This window comes from Rhincodon typus, unplaced genomic scaffold (genome assembly GCF_021869965.1).
Source record: "Rhincodon typus isolate 14 unplaced genomic scaffold, sRhiTyp1.1 hic_rhity00001678, whole genome shotgun sequence".
NCBI classification, from domain to species: domain Eukaryota; kingdom Metazoa; phylum Chordata; class Chondrichthyes; order Orectolobiformes; family Rhincodontidae; genus Rhincodon; species Rhincodon typus.
In genome coordinates, this window is record NW_025967316.1 from 1 (window position 1) to 23,272 (window position 23,272).

At 40.9% G+C, this 23,272-nt stretch overlaps 1 protein-coding gene across 1 annotated transcript; it reads left to right on the forward strand.

Annotated features, from left to right (window-relative positions):
* Window positions 1–205: 205 nt before the first annotated feature.
* LOC109921653 (centromere protein P-like) lies at window positions 206–15,146 on the forward strand (the record flags this gene model as incomplete). Its single annotated transcript, XM_048592694.1, has 4 exons — window positions 206–369; window positions 3,468–3,553; window positions 11,013–11,101; window positions 15,097–15,146. Coding segments are annotated over 4 exons (373 nt in total), but the record flags the coding sequence as incomplete, so codon positions are not given.
* Between the last annotated feature and the right edge of the window lie 8,126 nt (window positions 15,147–23,272).

Sequence of the window (23,272 nt, forward strand, 5' to 3'; positions counted from 1 at the left end):
CCTATTACACCCCTACTCGTACCGTCTCCAGCTCCTCTCCACAGCCCCCGTAAAAAATTGCAAGAATCATCAGAGCCAAACTACGATATCCAAAGTGCAGCCAAATTACAGTATATGTGTAGATCACTGTTAATGTTGGTGCCAATGTCTTAAATTGGACTATTGACTTCTATCAATTTGATTTCTTTTTCATGGATTTCTTTAGGGATATACAACAAGAAAAGTTCAGCGTGCAAAATTCTGAATCATGGAAATGCTCAAATACTGATTTAGAAGCACAGATTGAACAGGCGGAATCTCAGATTGCATTGCTAACTCAGTTAACTGGCATTGGCTTCACTAAATGCATCATGACAACAATGGGAAAAGGTACATTTGTTTACATGTATGTGTTTTGCAGATGATAGATGTCAAAAGGCCATGCCCCTCAAAGTTATGAGTTCCAGCATAAGATGGACCAAGCTTTTGATAACGAGAAAATGTTGCATGCAGAGAATAAGGAAGTGGGAGGCACTGTAAAGTAAAATTCTGCAAGTCTGGATTTATCTAATAGAGATACATTTCTTCACAAAAGTGAGAACTCACTAGCGGTGATGATTGGGAGGAAAGATGTTAGCAACAACACACCATTGCCTATGGTTATGAAGAGAGTGTCACATTGTCCAGGAAAGCACATGTGATATACGATTTTTGAGAAACAAGAAGGTAGCTTCATCTAGAGCTCTCAAAGGGTGTGTTGCCTCCCTGATGCCAGACTGAAGAACATAAATGGGTAAGTAAATAAACTTTTAGAAAGGAAGAAAAGTAGCTAAATCCATGTCCATGTCCAATAAGTGACATGTACAAGTTTCAAGGATCTGCTGAAGAGGCTACTTGTGGAATTCATTGCTGTACATTGCAATTTAAAATGTTGAGTGTAACAATATTCAGGGAACTCCTGGATCTGCACATTAGATCAGTTAGATTGGTAACTTTGTATGATAGTAGAAATGGTGTAGAAGGGAAGATCCTGAGGTGGGGTAATTTCAAGACTGGGGGGCATATTTTTAAGGTCAGTGGAGAAAGATATAAAAAAGACGTGAGGGGCAACTGTTTTTACACAGTGGTTTGTGTGTGGCATGAACTTCCAGAGGAAGTGGTGGATATGAGTACAGTTATAGCTTTTAAAAGACTTTTGAATAAGTATGTGAATAAGAAATGTTTGGAGGGATATGGGCCAAGTGCAGGCAGGTGAGACTAGTTTAATTTGGGATTATGATTGGCATGGGCTGGTTGGACTGAAGGGTCTGTTTCCATGCTGTATGATTCTATGTAGATTCAGAATTCTGGGTGAGATACACTGACCCAAACTGGGATTAGTGTCATTGTACTTCAAGGAAGGTAAGTAGGTCAGCGAGCGAAGTTTTGAATTCGCAAGATTGGTGAGGGAAAGGAAAAGGAATGCAATGAAAGATAGATGATATGCTATGTATATGTATATGATTTACAGTACTCAACCTGAGAAACTTGCAAACTGTCAGTAGAAAGTTGCATTTCTGTTTGTGGAAATCTAAACCCGGGCATTTCCAGACAATTGATCTGTAGCTAAGATACCACAAGAAATTAATAATGGATAAACAATAAACATGTTCAAATTTCAACAAGTCTCTGATATGACACCAAAATTGGAGGTGTAGAGGACAGCAAAGAAGGTTACATTAGAGTGCAACAGGTCTCTGACCAAATGGCCAATGGGCCCTGAGGAGTGGCAAATGCTCTAAAATTTAGAAAAATGTGAAGTGCTGCATTTTGGAAAAGCAAGTCAGGGCAGGACTTGTACATATAATGGTAAGGTCCTGGGAGTGTTGCTGAACAAAGGGACCTTGGAGTGCAGGTTTGTAGTTTCTTGAAAGTGGAGTCCCAGGTAGACAGGATAGTGAAGAAGGTGTTTGTTTTGCTTGCCTTTATTGATCAGTGCATTGAGTATAGGAGTTGGGAGGTCATGTTGCGGCTGTACAGGACATTGGGCAATTTTTAGAATGCTGTGTGCAGTTTTGGTTTCCTTGATATGGGAAGGATGTTGTGAAACTTGAAAGGATTTGGAAAAGATTTACAAGGATGTTACTCAGCTTGGAGGGTTTGAGCTGTAGGGACAAGGTGAATAAGCTGGTGCTATTTTCCCTGGTGAGTCGGAGGCTGAGGGGTGACTTTATAGAAGTTTATAAAATCGTGAGGAGCATGGATAAGGTAAAGAGACAAAGTCTTTTTCCAGGGATTGGGGGGTGTCCAAAACTAGAGGGCATAGGTTTTAGGTGAGAGAGCGAAGATTTGAAAGGGACCTAATGGGCAACATTTTCATGCAGAGGGTGGTGCGTGTATAAAATGAGCTGCTTGTGGTGCAGGCTAGTACAATTACAACTTTAAAAGGCATCTGGTTGGGTATGTGAATAGGAAAGTTTTAGAGGGATGTGAGCCAAATGCTAGCAAATGGGACTAGATTAATTTCGGATATCTGTTCAGCATGGATGATTTAAACGAAAGGGTCTATTTCCATGCTGTACAGCTCTGACTCTATATCTGCATTTATGTGGTCATTAGCAACCCAATCTGTTTGAGAATAAAAGATGCCTGTTTCAATTAAAAGTTCTGACATTCCCTCAGAGGTGAATGTCTATTTAAGAACAAATGGAATTTACTGAGAGAATAAGGCAAAATAATGACATAGACAGAATAAAGACTTCTGAACTCAGGTTTTATTGTAAAGAACTTGAGTATTGCTGAAAAACATTAATTTTTCACCTGACAATTACTGGATGATTTCACAAGACTGTAAGTTGAAGGGTAAGTACACTTGTGGTGCAGTGGTATTGTCCCTACCTCTGGCCCAACTGACCTTGATCCAAGTCCCGCCTTCTCCAGAGGTTTGTAATAACCTCTCTGAACAGGTTGATTAGAAAATAGATATAAATTAAGGAAGCAAGCCAACATTCATACTGCGTGAGAGGAGAGTGCTAATTGGTTGCCAAGTGAACTTAGGTAGAGATATGGCTCTGGAAGCAGGTATTGGAGCCAGCTCTCTTTGAGACAAAGAGCTCTAACTGCTGTACTGAGAGGAGTTCTATGTAAGATGACATTGTCAACTTTGACCCTTATGAATGGAGATGCTCAGCAGAAAAAATGTCATAATCTGACATGCAACAGCAGTCGCTTTTAATCTTAGCAAGCTAAGATATGTCTGATGGTGAGAGGTAGAACTGTTTTATTGTTACATCAGGAAGTAAGATACAATTGGCAGGATAAGGGACATGTTGGAGGAGCATGGCCTTAGATCAAATCACCTTCATGTGAAGTCTGATTTGATACTGAATGTGAAGTTTCAAGTTCACACCCCAAAATATTGGAATAAAAATTGTTATTCTCAGTTTGGTAATGAAAATCAGCTTGACTATTTTAATGAAGTGTTTTCATCCTATTACATTTATTTTCAGGTGATGACAAAAGAAAACAATACAGACTGTCAGGCTATAGTCATTCCCTGCAGTTTGACCTTGAATTTGAACTTCTAAAGGTTCAAGTAAGTATATGATTCAAATTTTAGAGTAATGCAAAATATGCTGGATTCAATCATTTCTCTTGGTGAAAATTTAGTGTAACACAATTTGTTGCAAATTATGACCTTCAATGCTGCCTGTTATTGTAGGATCAAGATGTAGCTTAGAGCTGTATATTTAAGGAAACTGATTAATTTTGTTATGAAGGAGTGCAGAATTCTTTCAACAATTAGCAAATGGATACATTGAGATGCTGAGTAAAGCTTAATGTTTGTTGTTTTATTCAGTGGGTTTAATTATATGGAAAATGTAAAAGGTGGAGAGGGTCAGCACAGGTTATTAAAGTTTCCAGAATAAGTAATAAGACAGAGTATGGATAAGGTCAAGAATCTAATATGAGAAACAACAGATAAGGGGACAACCAGAGAAGCACAACAGTCAACGCAGGACAAAAGGTATTGTACTGAAATGCAGGCAGTGTATAAAACAAGTAAATAAACTTGAAGAGCAAGTACAATGTTGTGGATATCATACAGACATAGCTGCAAGGGGATCAGGCTGGGAACTAAATATCCAACCATACTCATCCTATTGAGAGAACAGTCAAAAGGGCGGAAAGGCTGGGATTGCTGTGTTAGTAAGAAATGAAATTAAATCGATAACAAGAAGCGATATAATCGGAAAGCGTAGAATCTGTGTGAGTGGATTTCAGGAAATGCAAAGGGGGAAAAACAACCCTGATGGGAATCATACAGGTATCGCAGCAGTAGTTGGGATGGGGGGAAGACAATAAATCAGAAGATAGAAAAGGAACGTAAGAAAGACACTTTTATGACAATCGTGAGGGTCTTCAGTGTGCAGGTGGATTGGGAAAATCAGATTGTTCATGGAGCAAAATGTTTACAAGATGTTATTTTTGGAGCAGTTTGTGGTAGAGCCCACTTGGGTGCAGGCAATTCTGGATTTGGTTATGTGTAATAAGGCAGACTTGATTAGGGAACTTAAGGTGAATGAACTCTTTGGGGCATTACCATAATAGGATAAAATTCTCCCTCTATTTCAGTGGGAGAAACTGAAACCAGATACAATGTTATCTCAATTGAGTAAAGGTAACTACAAAGACTGAGGGAGGAGCTGACCAGAGTTGATTGGAAGGGGAGTCTAGCAGAGAAGACAGTGGAGCAACAATGGCAAGTTTTTCTGGGGATTATTTGGGATGCACAGCAGAAATTCATCCCAAGGAAGAAGAATGCTGGGGTGAAGATGAGGCAGTCGTGGCTGATAAGGGAAGTCCGGGACAACATTAAAGTATAAGAAAAAACATACAATGTGCTGGAGATTACTAGGAAGCCAGAGGATTGGAAGCCTTATAAACCACTAGAGGATAGCTTAAAAAGCAATAAGGGCTGAGAAGATGAAATGCGAGAGTAAGCTAGATAATAATATAAAAGAAGATTGCAAGAGTTTTTAAATATCTAAAAAGAGAAGAGAGAGGCAAGAGTGGACATTGGGCTGCTGGAAATTGAGATGGGAGAAGTAGTAATAGGAAACAAAGAAATGGCAGAGGAATTGACGTCAGTTTTCACAGTGGAAGACACCAGCAGTATGCCAGAACTTCAGTAGAGTCAGGGGGCAGAGATGAGTGTAGAGTTATCATCAGGAAAAGTTGCTGGGGAGGCTGAAAGGTCTGAAAGTGGAGAAATCACCTGGACCAGACAGACTATACCCCAGAATTCAACAGAAGTTAGCTGAGGAGATTAGAGAGGTGTTGGTGATGATCTTTCTGGAATCACTGGAGTCAGGGAGGGTCCAAGAGAACTGAAAAATGGCAAATGTGACACCACTGTTTAAGAAGGAAGGGAGGCAAACAACAGGAAATTATAGGCTGGGTAACCTGACGTTGGTCGTTGGTGCAATTTTAGAATCCATTGTGAAGGATGAGATTATGGTGTACTTGGAAGTGCATGGTAAAGTATTGCTGAGTCAGCACAGCTTTGTCAAAGGGAGGTCATGCCTGATAAGTCTGTTAGAATGAGTAAGGTAGAACAAGGAGAGTGCATGGACGTGATCAGTCTGGATTTCCCAAAGACCTTTGACAAGGTGCTGCTCAGAAGGCTGCTAAATAAAGTAAGAGCTGATGGTGCTCAGGGCAAGGTACTGCAATGGTTAGAGGATTGGCTGACTGGCAGAAAGCAGGGCTAAAGGGTATCTTTTCAGGATGGAAGCGTTATTGTTACCACAGGTTATTGTTCGGACCACAACTATTCACATTATACATTAATGATGTGGACAAAGTAACTGAGGACATTATTGCTAAGTATGCTGAAGACACAAAGATAGGTGGAGGGACAGGTAGTGTTGCGGAGGTGGGGAAGCTACAGAAAGACGTGGGGAAGCTACAGAAAGACGTGGGGATGCTAGGTGAGTGAAAGATGGAGCACAAGGTAACGCAATGTGGGAAAGTGTGAGATTATGCACTCTAGTAGAAAGAATGCATAGACTATTTTATAAAGGGGGAAAGGCTTTGGAAATCTGAAGCACAAAGAGACTAGGGAGTCTGAGTTCAGGACTGTCTTAAAGTTAACATGTAGGTTCAGTAGGCAGTTAAGAACGCAAATGCAAGTTAGCATTCATTTCAGGAGGGCTAGAATACAAGAGCAGAGATGTGCTGCTGAAGCTTTATGAGGCTCTGGGACTGAATTTAGAATATTGTGATCAATTTTGGGCCCTGTATATAAGGAAGGATATCTTGTCCTTGGAGGGTATCCAGAAAAGGTTTGCAAGAATGATCCCAGGGAAGAAGGGCTTGTTCTAATGGAGAATGGTTGAGGATTCTTCGTCTGTATTTGATAGACTTCAGAAGGATGAGGGGGATTTGACACTTACAGAGGCTGGGATAGAGTGGACATGGAGAAAATGTTTTTCCACGAGTAAGAGAGACTAGGACCCAAGATACAGCTTCAGAGTGAAAGGTGACCCTTTAGAACTGAGATGAGAAGGAATTTCTTCATCCAGAGGGTGTTCAATCTGTGGAGCTCATTGCCTTGATTGCCTTAACTGGCTGTGGAGGCCGAGTCATTGAAGGTATTTAAGACAGATAGATTGATACTTCATTGGTAAGGTGATCAAGGGTGACAGGGAGAAGACAAGAGAGTGTGGTTGAGAAACCAGAAAATGTGCGTTGGCACGTTGGCTCAGTGGTCAGCACTGCTGCCTCACATGCCAAGGACCCGGGCTCGATGTCATACTTGGGCGACTGTGGAGTTTGCATATTCTCCCCTTGTCTGTGTGGATTTCCTCAGCGCTGCAGTTTCCTCCCATGGTGCAAAAATGTGCAAGTTAGGTGGATTGGCCATGCTAAATTGCCCGTAGTGTCCAGGGATTTTTTAAAATTCATTTGTGGGATGTGGGCGTCGCTGGCTGGCCAGCATTTCTTGCTCATCCCTAGTTGCCCTTGTGAAGGTGGTGGTGAGCTGCCTTCTTGAACTGCTGCATTCCTCCTGCTGTGGGATGACCCACAATGCTATTAGGGAGGGAATTCCAGGTATTTGACCCAGCGACGGTGAAGGAACGGCGATATATTTTCAAATCAGGATGGTGAGTGACTTGGAGAGGAATTTGGAGGTGATGGTGTTCCCTTATATCTGCTGCCTTTATCCTTCTAGATGGAAGTGGTCGTGGGTTTGGAACGTGCTGTCTGAGGATCTTTGGTGCATTTCTGGCCGGCTAGGTGGGTTAGCCATAGGATATGCAGGGTTACAGGGATAGGATAAGTGGGTGGGTCTGGATGGGATGGTGTTCAGAGAGTTTGCGTGGACTCGATGGGCTGAATGGCATACTTCCAGACTAGGGATTCTATGAGCATATCAGCCATGATCAAATGGCAGAGCAGATGTGATGGGCTGAATGGCCTGACTCTGCTCCTATATCTTTAGGTCTTATTCTCAGTATTATACTGTAACACATTAACATGGGGCAGGTGAAAAAAATCCAAGTGTGTAATTTTTCCCTTGATTTGCCATTTGATTCGCAGAAGCAAACAGATTAGAATGTGCTCCCAACTCAATTTCAACACAGGAACTACTGTGTATCCATGATGATTCACATTTTGCCATCTACATTTTGACAGAGGAATGATTCTAAATAGATAAAATTAGCCAGAATTTTGAATAGGATTAAAAACCTGCAATAATCAAACTTTGCTTCCTCACTTCATATAAATTTAATTGTAGAAATCCATGTTGAACCCTTCCAGACTAGTTATCCACCAAACAAGAATCTACACTTGCAGCTCAAGCTTGGAATATGACAAATTCTTACAAGCTGTAAAAGCATGCTGGAGTTGTATAATGTACATTCTAGGTTATAAACAATATGTTGTGCATTTCAAGAATTTTATGTTTCTAAACGTAAGTTCCTGTAGATGGCACTATTTACTTGCATATATATCTATACTTTTAAATGTGAAGTATTTTAGTATATTGCTCATTAAGTCAGTGATATGCTATGTAGCAGTCAATATCATTAGGATTACTGTTTTCAAGTTATTGCATGGTTGATATTGTATTTTTTTGTACAATGTGTTGATCGGATACAGTATTGAACCTTATACAGCATCAGGTTCAAATTGTGATTTATGTCCCAAGTTTTATATGGATTATGTTTATTTATTTCCTCATGGGACGTGGGCATTGCTGGCTAGCATTTATTTCCATCCCTAGTTGCCCTTGAGAAGGTGGTGTGAGCTGCCTTCTTGAACAACTGCTGCTGATGTGCTGTAGTTAGACCTGCAGTGCCATTAGGGAGGGGATTCCAGGATTTGAAGGAATGACGTTATGTTTTCAAATCAGGATGGGCTTGAGTGGCTTGGAAGGGAACTTGAAAGTGGTGGTGTTCCCATGTATCTGCTCCCTTGTTCTTCTAAATGGAGGTAGTTACGGGTTTGGAAGGTGGTATCTAAGGATCTTGGAAGAATTTCTGCAGTGTATCTTGTAGATCGTATGCACTGCTGCTGTTGCTGAGTGTTGGTGGTGGAGGTAATGAATGGTTGTAGATGCTTGGTGCCAATCAAATGGGCTGCTTTGTCCTGGATGGTTTTAAACTTCTTGAGTGTTGTTGGATCTGCACTCATTCAGGCAGGTGGGAAATATTCCATCATACTCTTGAATTATGCCTTGTAGATGGTGGACAGATTTTAGGAAGTCAGGAGGTGAGGTATTTGCTGCAGTATTCCGAGCCTCTGACCTGCTCTTGTAGTTACTGTATTCATATGGTGAGTTCAGTTGAATTTCTGGTCAATGGTATCCCCAAGAAGTTGATAGTAGGAAATTCAGTGATGGTAACACCATTGAGTGTGAAGGACAGTGGTTAGATTATCTGTCATTAAGCTGGTCATTGCCTGGCATTTGTGTGGCACGAATGTTAGTTGCCTGTTGTCAGCCCAAGCCTGGATATTGTCCAGGTCTTGCAGTATTTGAACATTGACTGCTTCGGTGTCTGAGGAGTTGTGAATAGTGCTATGCGTTGTGTAATCAATGGCTAACATCCATACTTCTGACCTCTATGATGTAAATCAGCATTTTTGATGATGATCTTTGTAAAATTTTCCTTGATGAGTACTTAAATACCAAGTTTTAAGTGTGTAGGAAGTGTGCAGTACTGTTGAGTGTGGATCATGCTGGGGTTTTAATTGTCTAATGTTCTCGTGAGGTAAAAATATTGGATGGATGTGGAGAGATAGTGGGAAGGACTTCTGAGCTGTAAATTAGAAATGTGCAATGACAATTTTTGTGACCAAAACCGTAATATATAGGAGCTGAATTAGGCCATTCAGCCCATTGGATCTGCTCCATCATTCGATCATGATCTGTTTCTCAACCCTGTTCTCTTGCCTTGTCCCTGTAGCCCTTTATCCCCTTACTAATCAAGAACCTCTGTCTTAGTCTTAAATACAGTCAATGACTTGGCCTTCTTTGCCTTCTGTTGCAATGAGTTTCACAGATTAACCTCCCACTGGGTGAAGAAATTCCTCCTCGTCTCAATTCTAAAGGGTCATCCCTTCACTCTGAAGTTGCGCCCCCGGGTTCTAGTCTAATCTCCATGTTCACCCTATCTGATTTCTCAGTGTTCAGGTGATTGATAACTGTCCTTCAGTCAGGTGAGTCAGCTACTTTATTAACCTTTTCACTAGACTAGTGGATTTTAAACTGTTAAAATGGAGGAAGAAAATAAAGATTTACCTGGTTGAGTTCCCATAATGCCACCAAATTCCCAGAACTGCACACTCACTTGGGCTATGTCTCATACTGAATGGGATCTCTCCTTTCTGACCATGAGAAACTTACTGCTTTGGTAACACATAATAAGTTCACAGAGACTAAAATATGAGTGCTGTTTACAGAGTTTTGTTTGAGTCATGATCAGGGACATGGTGATAATTTTTATTGCCTAGTTTGTCAGCAAATGAATGAAGGACATGGGTATATAGGATGGCATGATGGCAAGGCAGAGCTGAGGGGTTGATGTGGAGGCAAAGGCAGTGAAGTTGGATATGAGAGCAAGAGCTATTTGTGAAACAAGTCCAAATATGTCCAAGGAATCTTATTATAATCCTGCAAGTACTTCATGTTGGTATGACTGACAATGTTTGAAAGAAGAAATCTGAAACAGATGCCTCCGACATGCAGATTGCTATCAAGCAATGCTACATGGTAGCCCCCATACCCTTTAAAATCTATGGTATTGCTTATTCACCTTGCCAAAGATCAACTGCCCCCTCACAAGAGTATTAAATAGTATCCAGAAAGATTCTTTGAACTCAGTCATTTCTGTGCCCGGATTAAACCAACTATTATAGACCTGCAGTGTGCACATGATTGCAGAGCTGTCGCTGTGTGTGTAGGTAAGGAATTCATCCTGTTATGAATGTTGCCAAAGCAAAACTTCTGTATCAACCTAGACCTAGACAATTAAACATTTTATCACCCTTGTATGCTAAGGAGAAAATCTGGAGTATGTCGAACATTTTCCATACATTGGGTGCCAGCTGTATCAAAAGCGTATAATTGTCAAGGAGATCCAATGATAATGCTCACCAGCAACACCCAAATTCCATCAAAGAATAAACCAAAACACAGGTCAGCTCCTCAAACTCAACCTTCGACAAACTATAGCAGTGTTAACAACAAAGACTTCTGTAAATCCAGAAAAGTTCCACTGAACAGTGTAGTTGTTGTCACAACCACTCCTGTACTGCAGTGAGACTGGATTGTGCTTCGGATTAGAATTCTTTATGGGGCAGTGTTTACACATGCCTGTACTTAAGTTCTTACATTTTGAAAATTGAGTAACTGACAGAATATTTTCTGAAGGTAGAAGGAGATCTGAATTGTTAACTCTGTGTTCTCTCCACAGATGTTGCCAGTCCTGCTGAGTTTTTCCAGCAATTTCTGATTTTGTTAAATGAAGTATTTTCCCTTTCAGGCTGAAGAAAATGTCATAACTACCGTTACAGAACTGAACGTTATTTTGGAATCAAATGAGTTTTGTGATTTGAGCCGATTCATATCTCGGTAAGATTTCAATAAATTTGTTTTGTCAAAGGTGTATATAGGTTCATATTGTTGGTACACATTTATTGTTGTCTTTATCAGTTAGCTATTCTAATATTTTCTTCCTCCTCCTCCTCCTCTTTGAAGTAGTCATTACCACGTCTACATATAAAGATACTGTGCTTTAGAATTTTAGATGGTGCATTCACAATGAGAGGGATAGATAAGATGACTACCCAAGCCATTTTTCAAAGGGTGGGAGAGTCCAAAATTAGGAGGCAGAGGTTTGAGGTGAGAAGGGAAAGATTTAAAAGGGACCTGAGGGGCAGATTTTCCACACAGAGGGTGGTGTGTGTGTGGAATGAGCTGCCAGAAGAAATGGTAGAGGTGGGCATAATTACAATATTTAAAAGACATTTGGACAGATACATGAATAAGCAAGGTTTAGAGGGATATGGACCAAAGGCAGGCAAATGGGACAAGTTAAGTTTGGGATACCTGGTCGGCATGGACGAGGAACAAAAACAGAAGTTGCTGGAAAAGCTCAGCAGGTCTGGCAGATTCTGTGAAGAGAAATTAGAGTTAACATTTCGGGTCCGGTGACCCTTCCTCAGAACTGGGATGGGTGAGGGTCTCTTTCCATACTGTATGATTGTATCACTCAATGACTGTAATTAGAGTGAGTTAGGAGCAGAGGTTGACCATTTGGCAGCTCAAATCTGCTAAACTGTTCGGCAAGATCATGACTGATCAGTTTGTTTCAAACTCCATGTTCCCATCTACTTCAGATAACTTTAGATTCCTTCACCTAGCAAACATCTACCTGCTGACTTTGCTGTGCCAAGAATTAGGATATGTCTGGTATGGTGGAAGTGGAAACTGTTCAAACTTTTCTTCTGCCCAGCAAAACTTGTCGCATTACTGTAAATACGTGTGCTGAGGATGCAGACTTCACTGATTTGAAGTTTAATGTTCTGAGTCAGGTTGCTGTTGTCCAACAGTCCTGTACACCACTTAAACGTAAAAGCTCCAACTCTGACAATGCATGTTTGATTTCAGTCAGGTGACGGATTGCTGGTGATTGTGGAAGCTCGACACCACAAGTGCCTCATTGTCATTGCAGATAACTGATGGTATGCCAAAGCCCCAAAGCATGAGATTTGTCTTCCTGATGCTAACAGTTGAGCCAAACACGTCTTATGGGGTAGGTCTGCAAGGGTCTGCCCGATTGCTGTTGAAAATATTCCTCAGTGTAGAAAAATATTGCAGTTTTGTTGGTGAAAAGCGACTTTCTGAAAATGACGGTGCACCTTGGTGCAACGATATCCTGTTGAATAAAACTGAACGGCTTTCTATTACTGCCAGTATGTAAGTAGGCACCCTATGTTGTTGACTTGAAAACTCGTGAAAGCAGCTAAGAAAAGGATATTCCAAAGAGCATCGGGGGCACAACACTTGGGGGGCTTGTTTGACCCCACTGCAGATCTCAGAGTTCTGACGTTGCCTTATTATTGCTGGCCTTATCCATTGTGTCCTCATGGAAAGAAAGATCACATTAAGTAGCTTCAGCCAGTTTTCCCCTGTCCTGTGCTTAAATACACTACATGTTCTCTAATGACTGAATGTCTTGGAAAGGTCATAGGAACAGGAGTAGGCCATTCAGCTAATCAGGCCTGTCTGCCATTAATATAATCATGGCTGATTGAACACTTCAATGCTTTTTACTTACACTATCCCATAAATGTTTTGCTCCTGTCGTAGCCGTAAATACATCAATCTCTCTAAACATACTCAAAACCTGAGCTTTCACAACTTGCTGGGGTACAGAATTCCAACGATTCAGACGTCTCTGAGGTAAAACAATTCTCTTCATCTCAGTGCTAAGTGGAACCCCTTATTTTTAAGTTGTACCCTCTGGTTCTAGAATCAGTCCACCTCACCTCAACCAATTTATGCGTCATGTCTCCATAATTACACTTGCCCAGATTTACTGTTGATGCTTTAGATTAAATTGTCTCACTTGCAAACATTGTGTCAAATTATATCTATTCAGTTGTGATCACTCATCTGTAAAGGTTACTTTACAAGATCATTAATTTATCCTTTTTCATTACATAATACAAGTGTTAAATTGCCTGTCCTCTAGTTAACTTCTCAACATCCTGTTCGAAAAAGCCACCTGTAGCTAACACTGTCCAGTAACTCAAGCACCACGGCTTTATTGCTCAATTGGTTTACACAGTCTGTGTTGCCCATGTTATATGCTTCTCGCATGTCCTGACTAATACTATAACCCACGTAACCACTACTAATTGTTGGCCTATAAATAACTCCAACCAATGTCCGTTGCCCTTTGCTATTTTTTTATCTTCAACCACACAGATTCCACACATTGTTTTTCCAATCTGAAATCTTTCTTTATTAATGTACTGATCCCAAACCTTCTTAATAGCAAAACTCCACCTCCTTTCTCCTTCCTGTCTGTCCTTCCGAAACATTGAATATCCTTACATATTCTGTTCTCAGTCCTGAATGAGCATGCAGCTATGATTCTGTAATGGCAACTATGTATCTCAGTTTGTACCTTTAGATCATCTACATTGTTGAAAATGCTTCATGCATTCAGGTAGAGTGCTCTTAACTTTGACTTTTTGACAGCATTCTGCGTTTACAGCGTACCCAGTACTTGGCTTTGTTTCTCCTGTCTTCGATCAATGCAAGCAATATATCATGACGCTTTTGGTTGCACACTTCTGTTGTAGCGGCTAGACCAAGAAGATCCTGTCAATTGCAGATCTTCTAGTTCTGAAACCACACTGGAGTTAATGGTAGATGCATATAGCTAGACAATGTAGTCAGACAAGGGAAGATGGGCAAGCGTTTTCCCACAATGCCAAGCAGAGAGATGCTTCTATCATTGTTGCAGTTACTATTGATGTCCTTGAAACAATCTTTGCTCCACACATATACTGGGCAGTATTCCCTCTCTCCTGCAGAGACTGAGAAGTTTTTGCAGATGCTTCAAAGTGAAGTTGTGATGAAATCTTTTTGTATCCATTTTGTATTGTGTAAGCCAGTAATCCATGAATATTGTAAAATTCAGCCAACAGAAAGTTCCTCGGAGTTGTTAAATTTAATTTCCAGCTTGTTATATTTGATTTTGTCTGGCAATTGAATTGGGGCATTTTGTGAAGCTTTCAGCAGGTCACTCGGAATAGTTCAATAGTTACTAAATAGTCAATATTAGGCATTTGGGCAGAGGCAGACAGAGGAGAAGGCTGTTAGTCAAGTGCTTTTAAGGAGGTAGAAGAGGATCCCTCCCGAAAACGTGCTGCTATAGTAGGCTTTGAGCCATGAGAACTTATGTGAAGAACCAGGTGCTTGATGGTGCAGCTAAATTTTGGGACCGGGGGTCAGGAAAAGCCACAGGAGCTCAGAAGAAACTGCCATTAATAGTTCAGTGCATCTGAAAGTGGGGATTAAAGAAGCCCACAAGTGGTTTTGGTTTGTGCAGCTTTAAAGCTTGGAGAAATACAGAGCAAGACCAGTTTGGTAAAGCTACCTGTCAGTGAAAAGAACAAAAAACAAAGAAAATTACAGCACAGGAACAGGCCCTTCGGCCCTCCAAGCCTGCGCCAATCCAGATCCTCTATCTAAACCTGTCACCTATTTTCCAAGGATCTGTATCCCTCTGCTCCCTGCCCATTGATGTATCTGTCTAGGTACATCTTAAATGATGCTATCATGCCTGCCTCTACCACCTCTGCTGGCAACGTTTTCCAGGCACCCACCACCCTCTGCGTAAAGAACTTTCCACACATTTCTCCCTTAAACTCTTCCCCTCTCACCTTGAAGTCATGACCCCTAGTAATTGAGTCCCCCACTCTGGGGGAAAAAGCTTCTTACTATCCACCCTGTCTATACCTCTCATGATTTTGTAGACCTCAATCAGGTCCCCCCTCAACCTCCGTCTTTCTAATGTAAATAATCCTAATCTACTCAACCTCTCTTCATAGCTGGCGCCCTCCATACCAGGCAACATCCTGGTGAACCTCCTCTGCACCCTCTCCAAAGCATCCACATCCTTTTGGTAATGTGGCGACCAGAACTCTGCGCAGTAAGTTGAAATTGATTTATGAATAGGGGCTTGAGTGCATTTTTTAGAATCAAGGAAGTGCAGTCCCGATAGGGAATATGAGCTGCCAGATTGTGAGCAATCATTAAGACAGTCTGTGATCGAGTGGAGTTTGAGGCAGTTCCAAAGCTAGTAGTGAAGAATTGGAATCACTTGTAAAGTCTAATGAGATCACTTGGTTGCTAATATCTTGGGCGTAGTAATGGGAGTATTACTGAGGATTCCATGTGATCTGTCTTCACTGCAACAGCCATTTGATGTATTCTTTGGGGTGTTTCACCACAGTTTGTTACCCACGTTTATTTTTAGTAAATTCTAATTGGATGTTAAAATATAAGTTCTGCATACAAACGGACAATGTCTTAGATACCACTCACCAACCTTGGGTATGTGCTGTCTCACTTGGGGGACAGACCTACCAGAGGTTGAAGTAGAATGACGGAAAGTTAGGAGGAAGTTCCCGTAGGAGTACTCAACATTGACTCCAAAACCCATGAAGTCTCTTAGCATCAGGTCAAATATAGACAAAGATACCTCTTTCCGATTACATGCTTACCACATCCAATCTCCCTATCCACCCCAGCTAATCAATCAGTACTATCTGTTTTGACCTCAACTTAGAAGATCATGGAGCATGGGAAGTGCACAGATCTACTTGGGGTTGGGGCATCAAAGTCCATCACGTATAGTGGCTCCATAGCAGTACTATTGATCGAGCGGGCCAAGTCCAAAAGAACAGAACTGGTAGAGTGGGTCTCCAGCATGTGGTGAGGGAACCAACAAGAGCGAAAATGTTCCTTAACATTACCCTCACCAATCTACCTGTTCATCATTGCCGGTATTGGTAGGTGTGACCGTTGCACAGTCATTGTTGAGATGAAGTCCTGTCTTTATATTGAGGAACACCTCCATTGTTCTCTGTGGCTCTGTTACTGTGCTAAATGGAACAGACTATGAACAGGTCTGGCAACTCAAAGTTGGGCATCCATCGGTCTGAATGGTACTGCTAGTCTAGAACTAGTTGTGTCCTGCAGCCAAACTGTACCGCTATTCCTGTAACAAGCAGGATAGATAAAGGAGAAGCAATGGATATAATATCCATGGATTTCCAAAAGGCATTCAATAAGGGTACTAAACATATGAATACTTCATAAGGGATGCTCCACTGGGATCAGAGCTAGAGCCAGAATTATTTGCTATCCATATAAATGACTTTGAGAAAAGTGACTGTACTAATGCCAAGTTTGCAGCTGACACAGAGAATAGGTGGGAAGGCAGGCAGTGAGGATGACACTAAGAGACTATAGAGGGATAAAGACAGGTTAAATGAGTTGGCAAAAACTTGGCAGATGAAATATAATGTTGGAAAATGTGAGGTTATCCACTTTGACAGGAAGAAGAGAAGAGTTAAATATTATTTAAATGGAGATATAACCAAAAGCTGGAGAACACAGAGGGATTCATGGTATATGAGTCACAAACTAATTGGCAAAAGTTCATTGGATAATTGAGAAGGTAAAAGGCCTTTGGATTTTATTTCAAAAGGAATGGAATATAAGAATAGGGAATTCTTGCTAAAATTATACAAGGCACTAGTCAGATCATACCTAGAATGTAGTGAACAGTTTTTGTTCCCATGTGTAAGGAAATATAGTGGAGGCAGTCCAGAGAAATTTCACTAGATTAATTTCAGATATGGAGAGATTTTATTATGAGGACAAGGTGAATCGATTGGGCCAGTGCTCGTTGGATTTTAGAAGAATGAGAGGTCACCTTATTGAAACATACAAGAACGTTAGGAGAACTGACAGGATAGATGCAGAGAAGCTTCTTTCCTTTGTGGAAGAGTCTAGGAGTAGTGGCATAATATCAGAGTAAGGGGTCACTAATTTAGGTCAGAGATGAGGAATTTCTTCTTTCAGAAGGTCATGAATCTCTGATATTCTTGATCTCAGAAGGCTGTCAAGGCTGGATTGTTAACTATATTCAAAGCTGAGATATGCAAATGTTTTATTGGAGAATTGAGAGTTATGGAGAAAAGGCAGGAAAATGAAGGTATGATTAACAGATCAGCCATGATCTCATGAATTCTGGACTTGATAGGCTGAATGACCTTCTTCTATTCCTATGTGTTATGGTCTTCGAGTTACAACACTCGCGTCCAACCAGCAAAATAAAAAATTGTCCAGGTAAATCTTGTTCATGAAAAACAAACAAATCCAATGCAACCAATTAGCTTTCTGTCGGTCTACTCTCGAGAATCAGCAAGTGATGGAACTGGTTATCATCTTTGTCATGACGCAGCACTTTCTGAGGAATCAAGTGCTGCTCAGCTTGGATTCTGCCAGTGTCACTCTGCTGTTGACCTCATCGGTCAAGCTTTTATCAAATATGAACAAAAGAAATGAACTCCTGAGATGAAGTAAGAGTAACTGCCATTGATGTCAAGACTGTTTGATAAGTAAAGCTTCAAGGAGTCCTAGCAAAACTGAAGTTGATGAGAATCAATGGGAAAATTCTCTACCTAGCATAATTGAGGATGGTTCTGGTTGTTGGAGATGAGTCATCTCAGTTCTTGGACAACACTGCAGAAGTTCCTCAGGATAGGCAAATTCAGAGATGTTATCACCTCTGAAGCAGGTGGGTCTTGAAACTAGGTCTCCTGACTCAGTGGTAGGGACATTACCACTGCCCCACAAGATCCTCAAGTTTCTCAGTATAATATTCTAGGCCCAACCATCTTCAGTTGCTTCATCAGTAACCCTCCTTCCATCGTAAGGTCCAAGTGGATGTGTTCATTGATTGCACAATTTTTGCAAACTCTCAGATTCAAAGCAGTCGATGACCTAAGCAAGAAAACCTGGATAACATCCAGGCTTGGATTGTTGAGCAGCAAATGATATTTGTACCCAAAAGTGCCAGTCGACATCCATCTCCAACAAAATAGAATCTAACCTCGCTTTTTGATATTCTGACATTACAATTGCTAAATTAATCCATGATCAACATTCTGGGGAGTCAACTTTAGTTCGAATCCGAATTGATTCAGCCGTATAAATACTGTATGGTTATGTTATTATGAAATGGAATATACTGTGTGGTGGTAGAGGCCCGATAGATAGATGGCTTCAGTTCTGTGAAGATAATTATTTTTTAAGAGGTCACAAAGTAATTTGTACAGAAAAAGACATTCCCAAGAAGACCAATTACTTTGATCAAATGCCCGGCATGATGCCTGTGAAGATAATTGTGGAAGTATTTATAACATTGACCTTTTTATGATATACAGGATTAAAACTGACCAGGGGCCGTGTTATGGACCAGACCAAACCCCCTCAAAATATATGATGAAAATAGTCTGGTCTCTAACTTTTTCTTATTTTAATGGCAAATGTAAGGCGTTGCATTCCCAATGCGATTTGATTGATCAAACAAGTCATTGTTAAGCATAACATGCTTATTTTTAAACACTACAGTTAAAATACAGACAAAATAAAAATAAAAATAAAAGAATTGTCTTAACTGTAACTCTATTGAAATGCTTAATAAAATAATATATGTATTGAAGACAGTAAGGACTGCAGATGCTGGAAACTAGAGTCAGTAACTGTGGGGTTGGAAAAGCACAGCAGGTCAGACAGCATCCAAGGAGCAGGAAAGTCAATGTTTCAGGCTGAAACCCTTTGTCAGGGTTAATATATATAAATGATAATTAATTAACTATTCCAATATAGTAAAATTCCATAAAAACACACTTGGCAAAGGCAAATTCAATAAAATAGATTGTCTCACACTCAATTCTGCTTGGTACCTTAACCTTTCTTCATTTTAAAAATAAAAGCACAAAATTCACATCCTAAAGCCAAAGTATTGTCATACCTCCCCCATTAAAAAAAAATCAATGTACGAAGATGGCTTCATTTTTAAAAACCTTTTGTCTTACGCTATTATTACACTACAATTCAGATACATTACAATGACTCTGAGCATGCAAACATTCACTACCACAGTCCATTTCAGTTCGTTTTTACCTGCCACTGAAAGCCTCTGTCTTCCTTCATCAAAGTCACGATAATGAGTCAATAATAACGTTCTCTCACCCTGACACATGCATAATTTTCAAATTGAATGGCTGCAACAATAAGCTCCATGCAAATAGTCTGATATTTCTATCCTTAAATTTTTCCAAAAACTTAGAGGTTGTGATTAGCACATGTAATTGTATCAGACTCATTACTGGCAATATAAATGTTGAAATGTTGCAATGCCATTACCAAGCTCAAGGTGTCCTTCTAAATCCTTGAATATTTCTGTTGATGATTATTCAGTTTTCTGGAGAAATACCCAATAGGTCTTTCTTTCTTCTCATTGTCTTCTAGCAAGAGTACAGCACTGACACCCACATCACTTGCATCAATAGCTGTTTTGACTGGCTTTGCATAATTCAGTGTGGCTAACACTAGGGTGTTGTTTAACATAGCTTTCAGGCTGTCACATGCCTTCTGACATTCCGTCCTCCACTAACATTTTCTGCACTTCTTCAACAAGTCAGTCAGTGGAGCAACCACACTGCTAAACTTCAGTACGAGCATCCGATAAAAACCACTGAGTCCTAAGGATGGTAGTACTTCCCTTTTCATTGGTATGGGAAACTCCCCAATAACCTTTGTTTTCACATCCCATGGGACCATCTGTCCATGTCCAAAGGCCGAAGAATGTGACTTTGGCTTTTGTGAACTCGCCCTTAGCCAGGTTTATCACCAAACTTGCCCTCCAAAGTTGATTGAACAATTCCGATAGATGCTACAAATGTTCCTTCCGTATGTGACTAAAAATCACCAAACTATCGATGCATACCACAGAATTGGGTAACCCCAAAATGACTTTATTGGTTTTCCTTTGAAATGTGGCTGGTGTACTTTTCGTACCAAAAGGAATGACTTTAAACCGATACAGTCCATTTGGTGTCATGAAATCCAAAGTTTCTTTCACTCTTTTTGCATAAAGATACCTGCCAATATCCTTTGAGTAAGTCCCACTTTGAAATAGAAGTTGCTTGTCCTACTTTCTCAGTACAGTCTTTCAGACATGGAATAGGATATGAATCAGATTTTGTAACTGCATTGACTTTGCGATAGACCACACATAATTGTTAGGTACCATCTAATTTTGGCATGATTACTATGAGTGAGCTCCATTCACTGCAACTCACTTAAATTATATTGTCTTTGAGCATGTGTTCAGTCTCTTTTTGAATGTGTACCAACTTTAGAGGCTTACGTCTATGTGGATGTTGCTTAAGTGGAACAGCATTTCCTATATTTACGTAATGTGTAATTAGATTGGTACTCCCCAGCTTATTCCCACATATCTCTGCATGTAATTATCATAACTCTTTCATGTTATTTCGATTTTCCTCAAGAAGGTAACTCAATAATTTATCCCAATTTTTGATAACTTCCTCACTGTCGAATTTAATTAGAGGAATATCCAATTCACAATCATCTGAACTTGGTTTTTCACTTTGTGTTGGAACCAGTAACACATTCTCCTTTTGATAACACAGTGTGGAGCTGGAGGAACACAGCAGGCCAGGCAGCATCAGAGGAGCAGGAAAGTTGACGTTTCAGGTCTTTTCAGGAGATTCACATGACACACTCTGTGAGATTTCTTTCTATCTGGTGGTCTCATTAAATAATTCACCTCACTCAATTTCCTTTCAATTTGATAAGGCCCACTAAACCCAACCTTTAAATGTTCACCTACCACTGATAGTAACATGAACATTTTTTTTTCCTCGAGCAAAACCATGAATTTTCGATTTCTGGTTTGTTTCCTGCTTCATCGCATGCTATGCTATTTTCAAGTGCTGTCGAGCCAACTCACCCACTCTATTTAATCTTTCCCTAAAATTGGACACAAGTTCCAAATGGTCTCTGAACTCTGACTCACTGATTTCTCCTTAATTAATTTCAGTGGCCCGCTCACCGCCTGTCCAAAAACTAATTCAAATGGACTGAATTCGGTAGATTCATTAGGTGCATCCCTAATTGCAAAAAGTACAAATGGAATTCCTTTATCCCAATCCTCTGGATAATTTTGACTCTGAGCCCTCAACCTGGCCTTTAAAGTTTGATGCCACCATTCTAACACTTCCTGCGATTCTGGATGGTACGCAGTGGATTTGAATTGTTTTATTCCTAAGCTATCCATTACTTCCTTGAATAACGTTGATATAAAATTTGACCCTGGATCCAATTGTATTTCAGTGGGTACATAGAACATACAACAGTACAGCACAGTACAGGCCCTTCTGCCCATGATGTTGTGCCAACCTATTATCCTACTAAGATCAATCTACCCTGCATACCCCACATTTTACTATCCTCCATGCGCCTATCCAAGAGTCGCTTAAAAGTATCTAAAGTATCTGACTCCACTACCACTGCCGGCAGCGCATTCCACACGCCCACCACTCTGTGTGAAGAACCTACCTCTGACATTTCCCCTATATCTTCCTCCAGTCACCTTAAAATTATGTCCCCTCGTAATAGTCATTTCCGCCCTGGGAAAAAGTCTCTGACTATCCACTCTATCATTGCCTCTCATCATCTTGTACACCTCTATCAAGTCACTTCTCATCCTACTTCGCTCCAATGAAAAAAGCCCTAGCTCCCTCAGCCTTTCCTCATGAGACCTGCCCTCCAGTCCAGGCAGCATCCTGGTAAATCTCCTCTGCACCCTCTCTGAAGCTTCCACATCCTTCCTATAATGAGGTGACCAGAACTCAACACAATATTCCAAGTGTGATCTAACCAGAGTTTTATAGACCTGCAGCATAACCTTCTGGCTCTTAAACTCAATTCCCCTGCCAATGAAAGCCAACACACCAAATGCCTTCTTTACAACCCTATCAACTTGTGCAGTAACTTTGAGGGATCAATGGACGTGGACCCCAAGATCCCTCTGTTCCTCCACACTGCCGAGAATCCTGCCATTAACCCTGTATTCTGCATTCAAATTCAACCTTCCAAAATGAATCACTTCACACTTTTCTGGGTTGAATTCCGTCTGCCACTTCTTTGCCCAGCTCTGCATCCTGTCAAGGTCCCGTTGCAACCTACAACAGCCCTCCACGCTGTCCACAACTCCACCAGCCGTCGTGTCATCGGCAAACTTACTAACCCACCCTTCCTCGTCCAAGTCATTTATAAAGATCATAAAGAGCAGAGATCCCAGAACAGATCTCTGCGGAACACCACTGGTGACCGAGCTCCAGGCTGAATACTTTCCATCTACTATCACCCTCTGTCTTCTATTAGACAGCCAGTGTTGTATCCAGACAGCCAAATTTCCCTGAATCCCATGCCTCCTTACTTTCTGAATGAGCCTACCATCTGGAACCTTGTAGAATACCTTGCTAAAATCCATATGCACTACATCCACTGCTCTACCTTCATCGATGTGTTTTGTCACATCCTCAAAGAATTCATTATGGCTTGTGAGGCATGACCTGCCCCTCACAAAGCCATGCTGACTATTTCTAATCAAACTGTGCTTTTCCAAATAAACATAAATACTGTCAGAATCCTCTCCAATAATTTGCCCACCACAGAAGTAAGACTGACCGGTCTGTAATTTCTAGGATTGTCCCGATTCCCTTTCTTGAACAAGGGAATGACATTTGCCACCCTCCAATCTTCTGGTACTACTCCAGTGGACAATGAGGACGCAAAGATCATTGCCAAAGGGGCAGCAATCTTTTCCCTCACTTCCCGTAGAACCTTGGGTATATCCCGTCTGGCCCAGGGGACTTAGCTATCCTCATGTTTTTCAAAATTTCGAGTACATCCTCCTTCCTAACATCAACCTGTTCGAGCATATCTGCCTGTTTCATGCTGTCCTTACAAACGTCAAGGTCCCTCTCACAGGTGAATACTGAAGCAAAGTATTCATTAAGGACCTCCCCTACCTCCTCTGACTCCACACACTAGTTCCCTCCACTATCCCTGCTTGGCCCTACCCTCACTCTGGCCATCCTCTTGTTCCTCACCTAA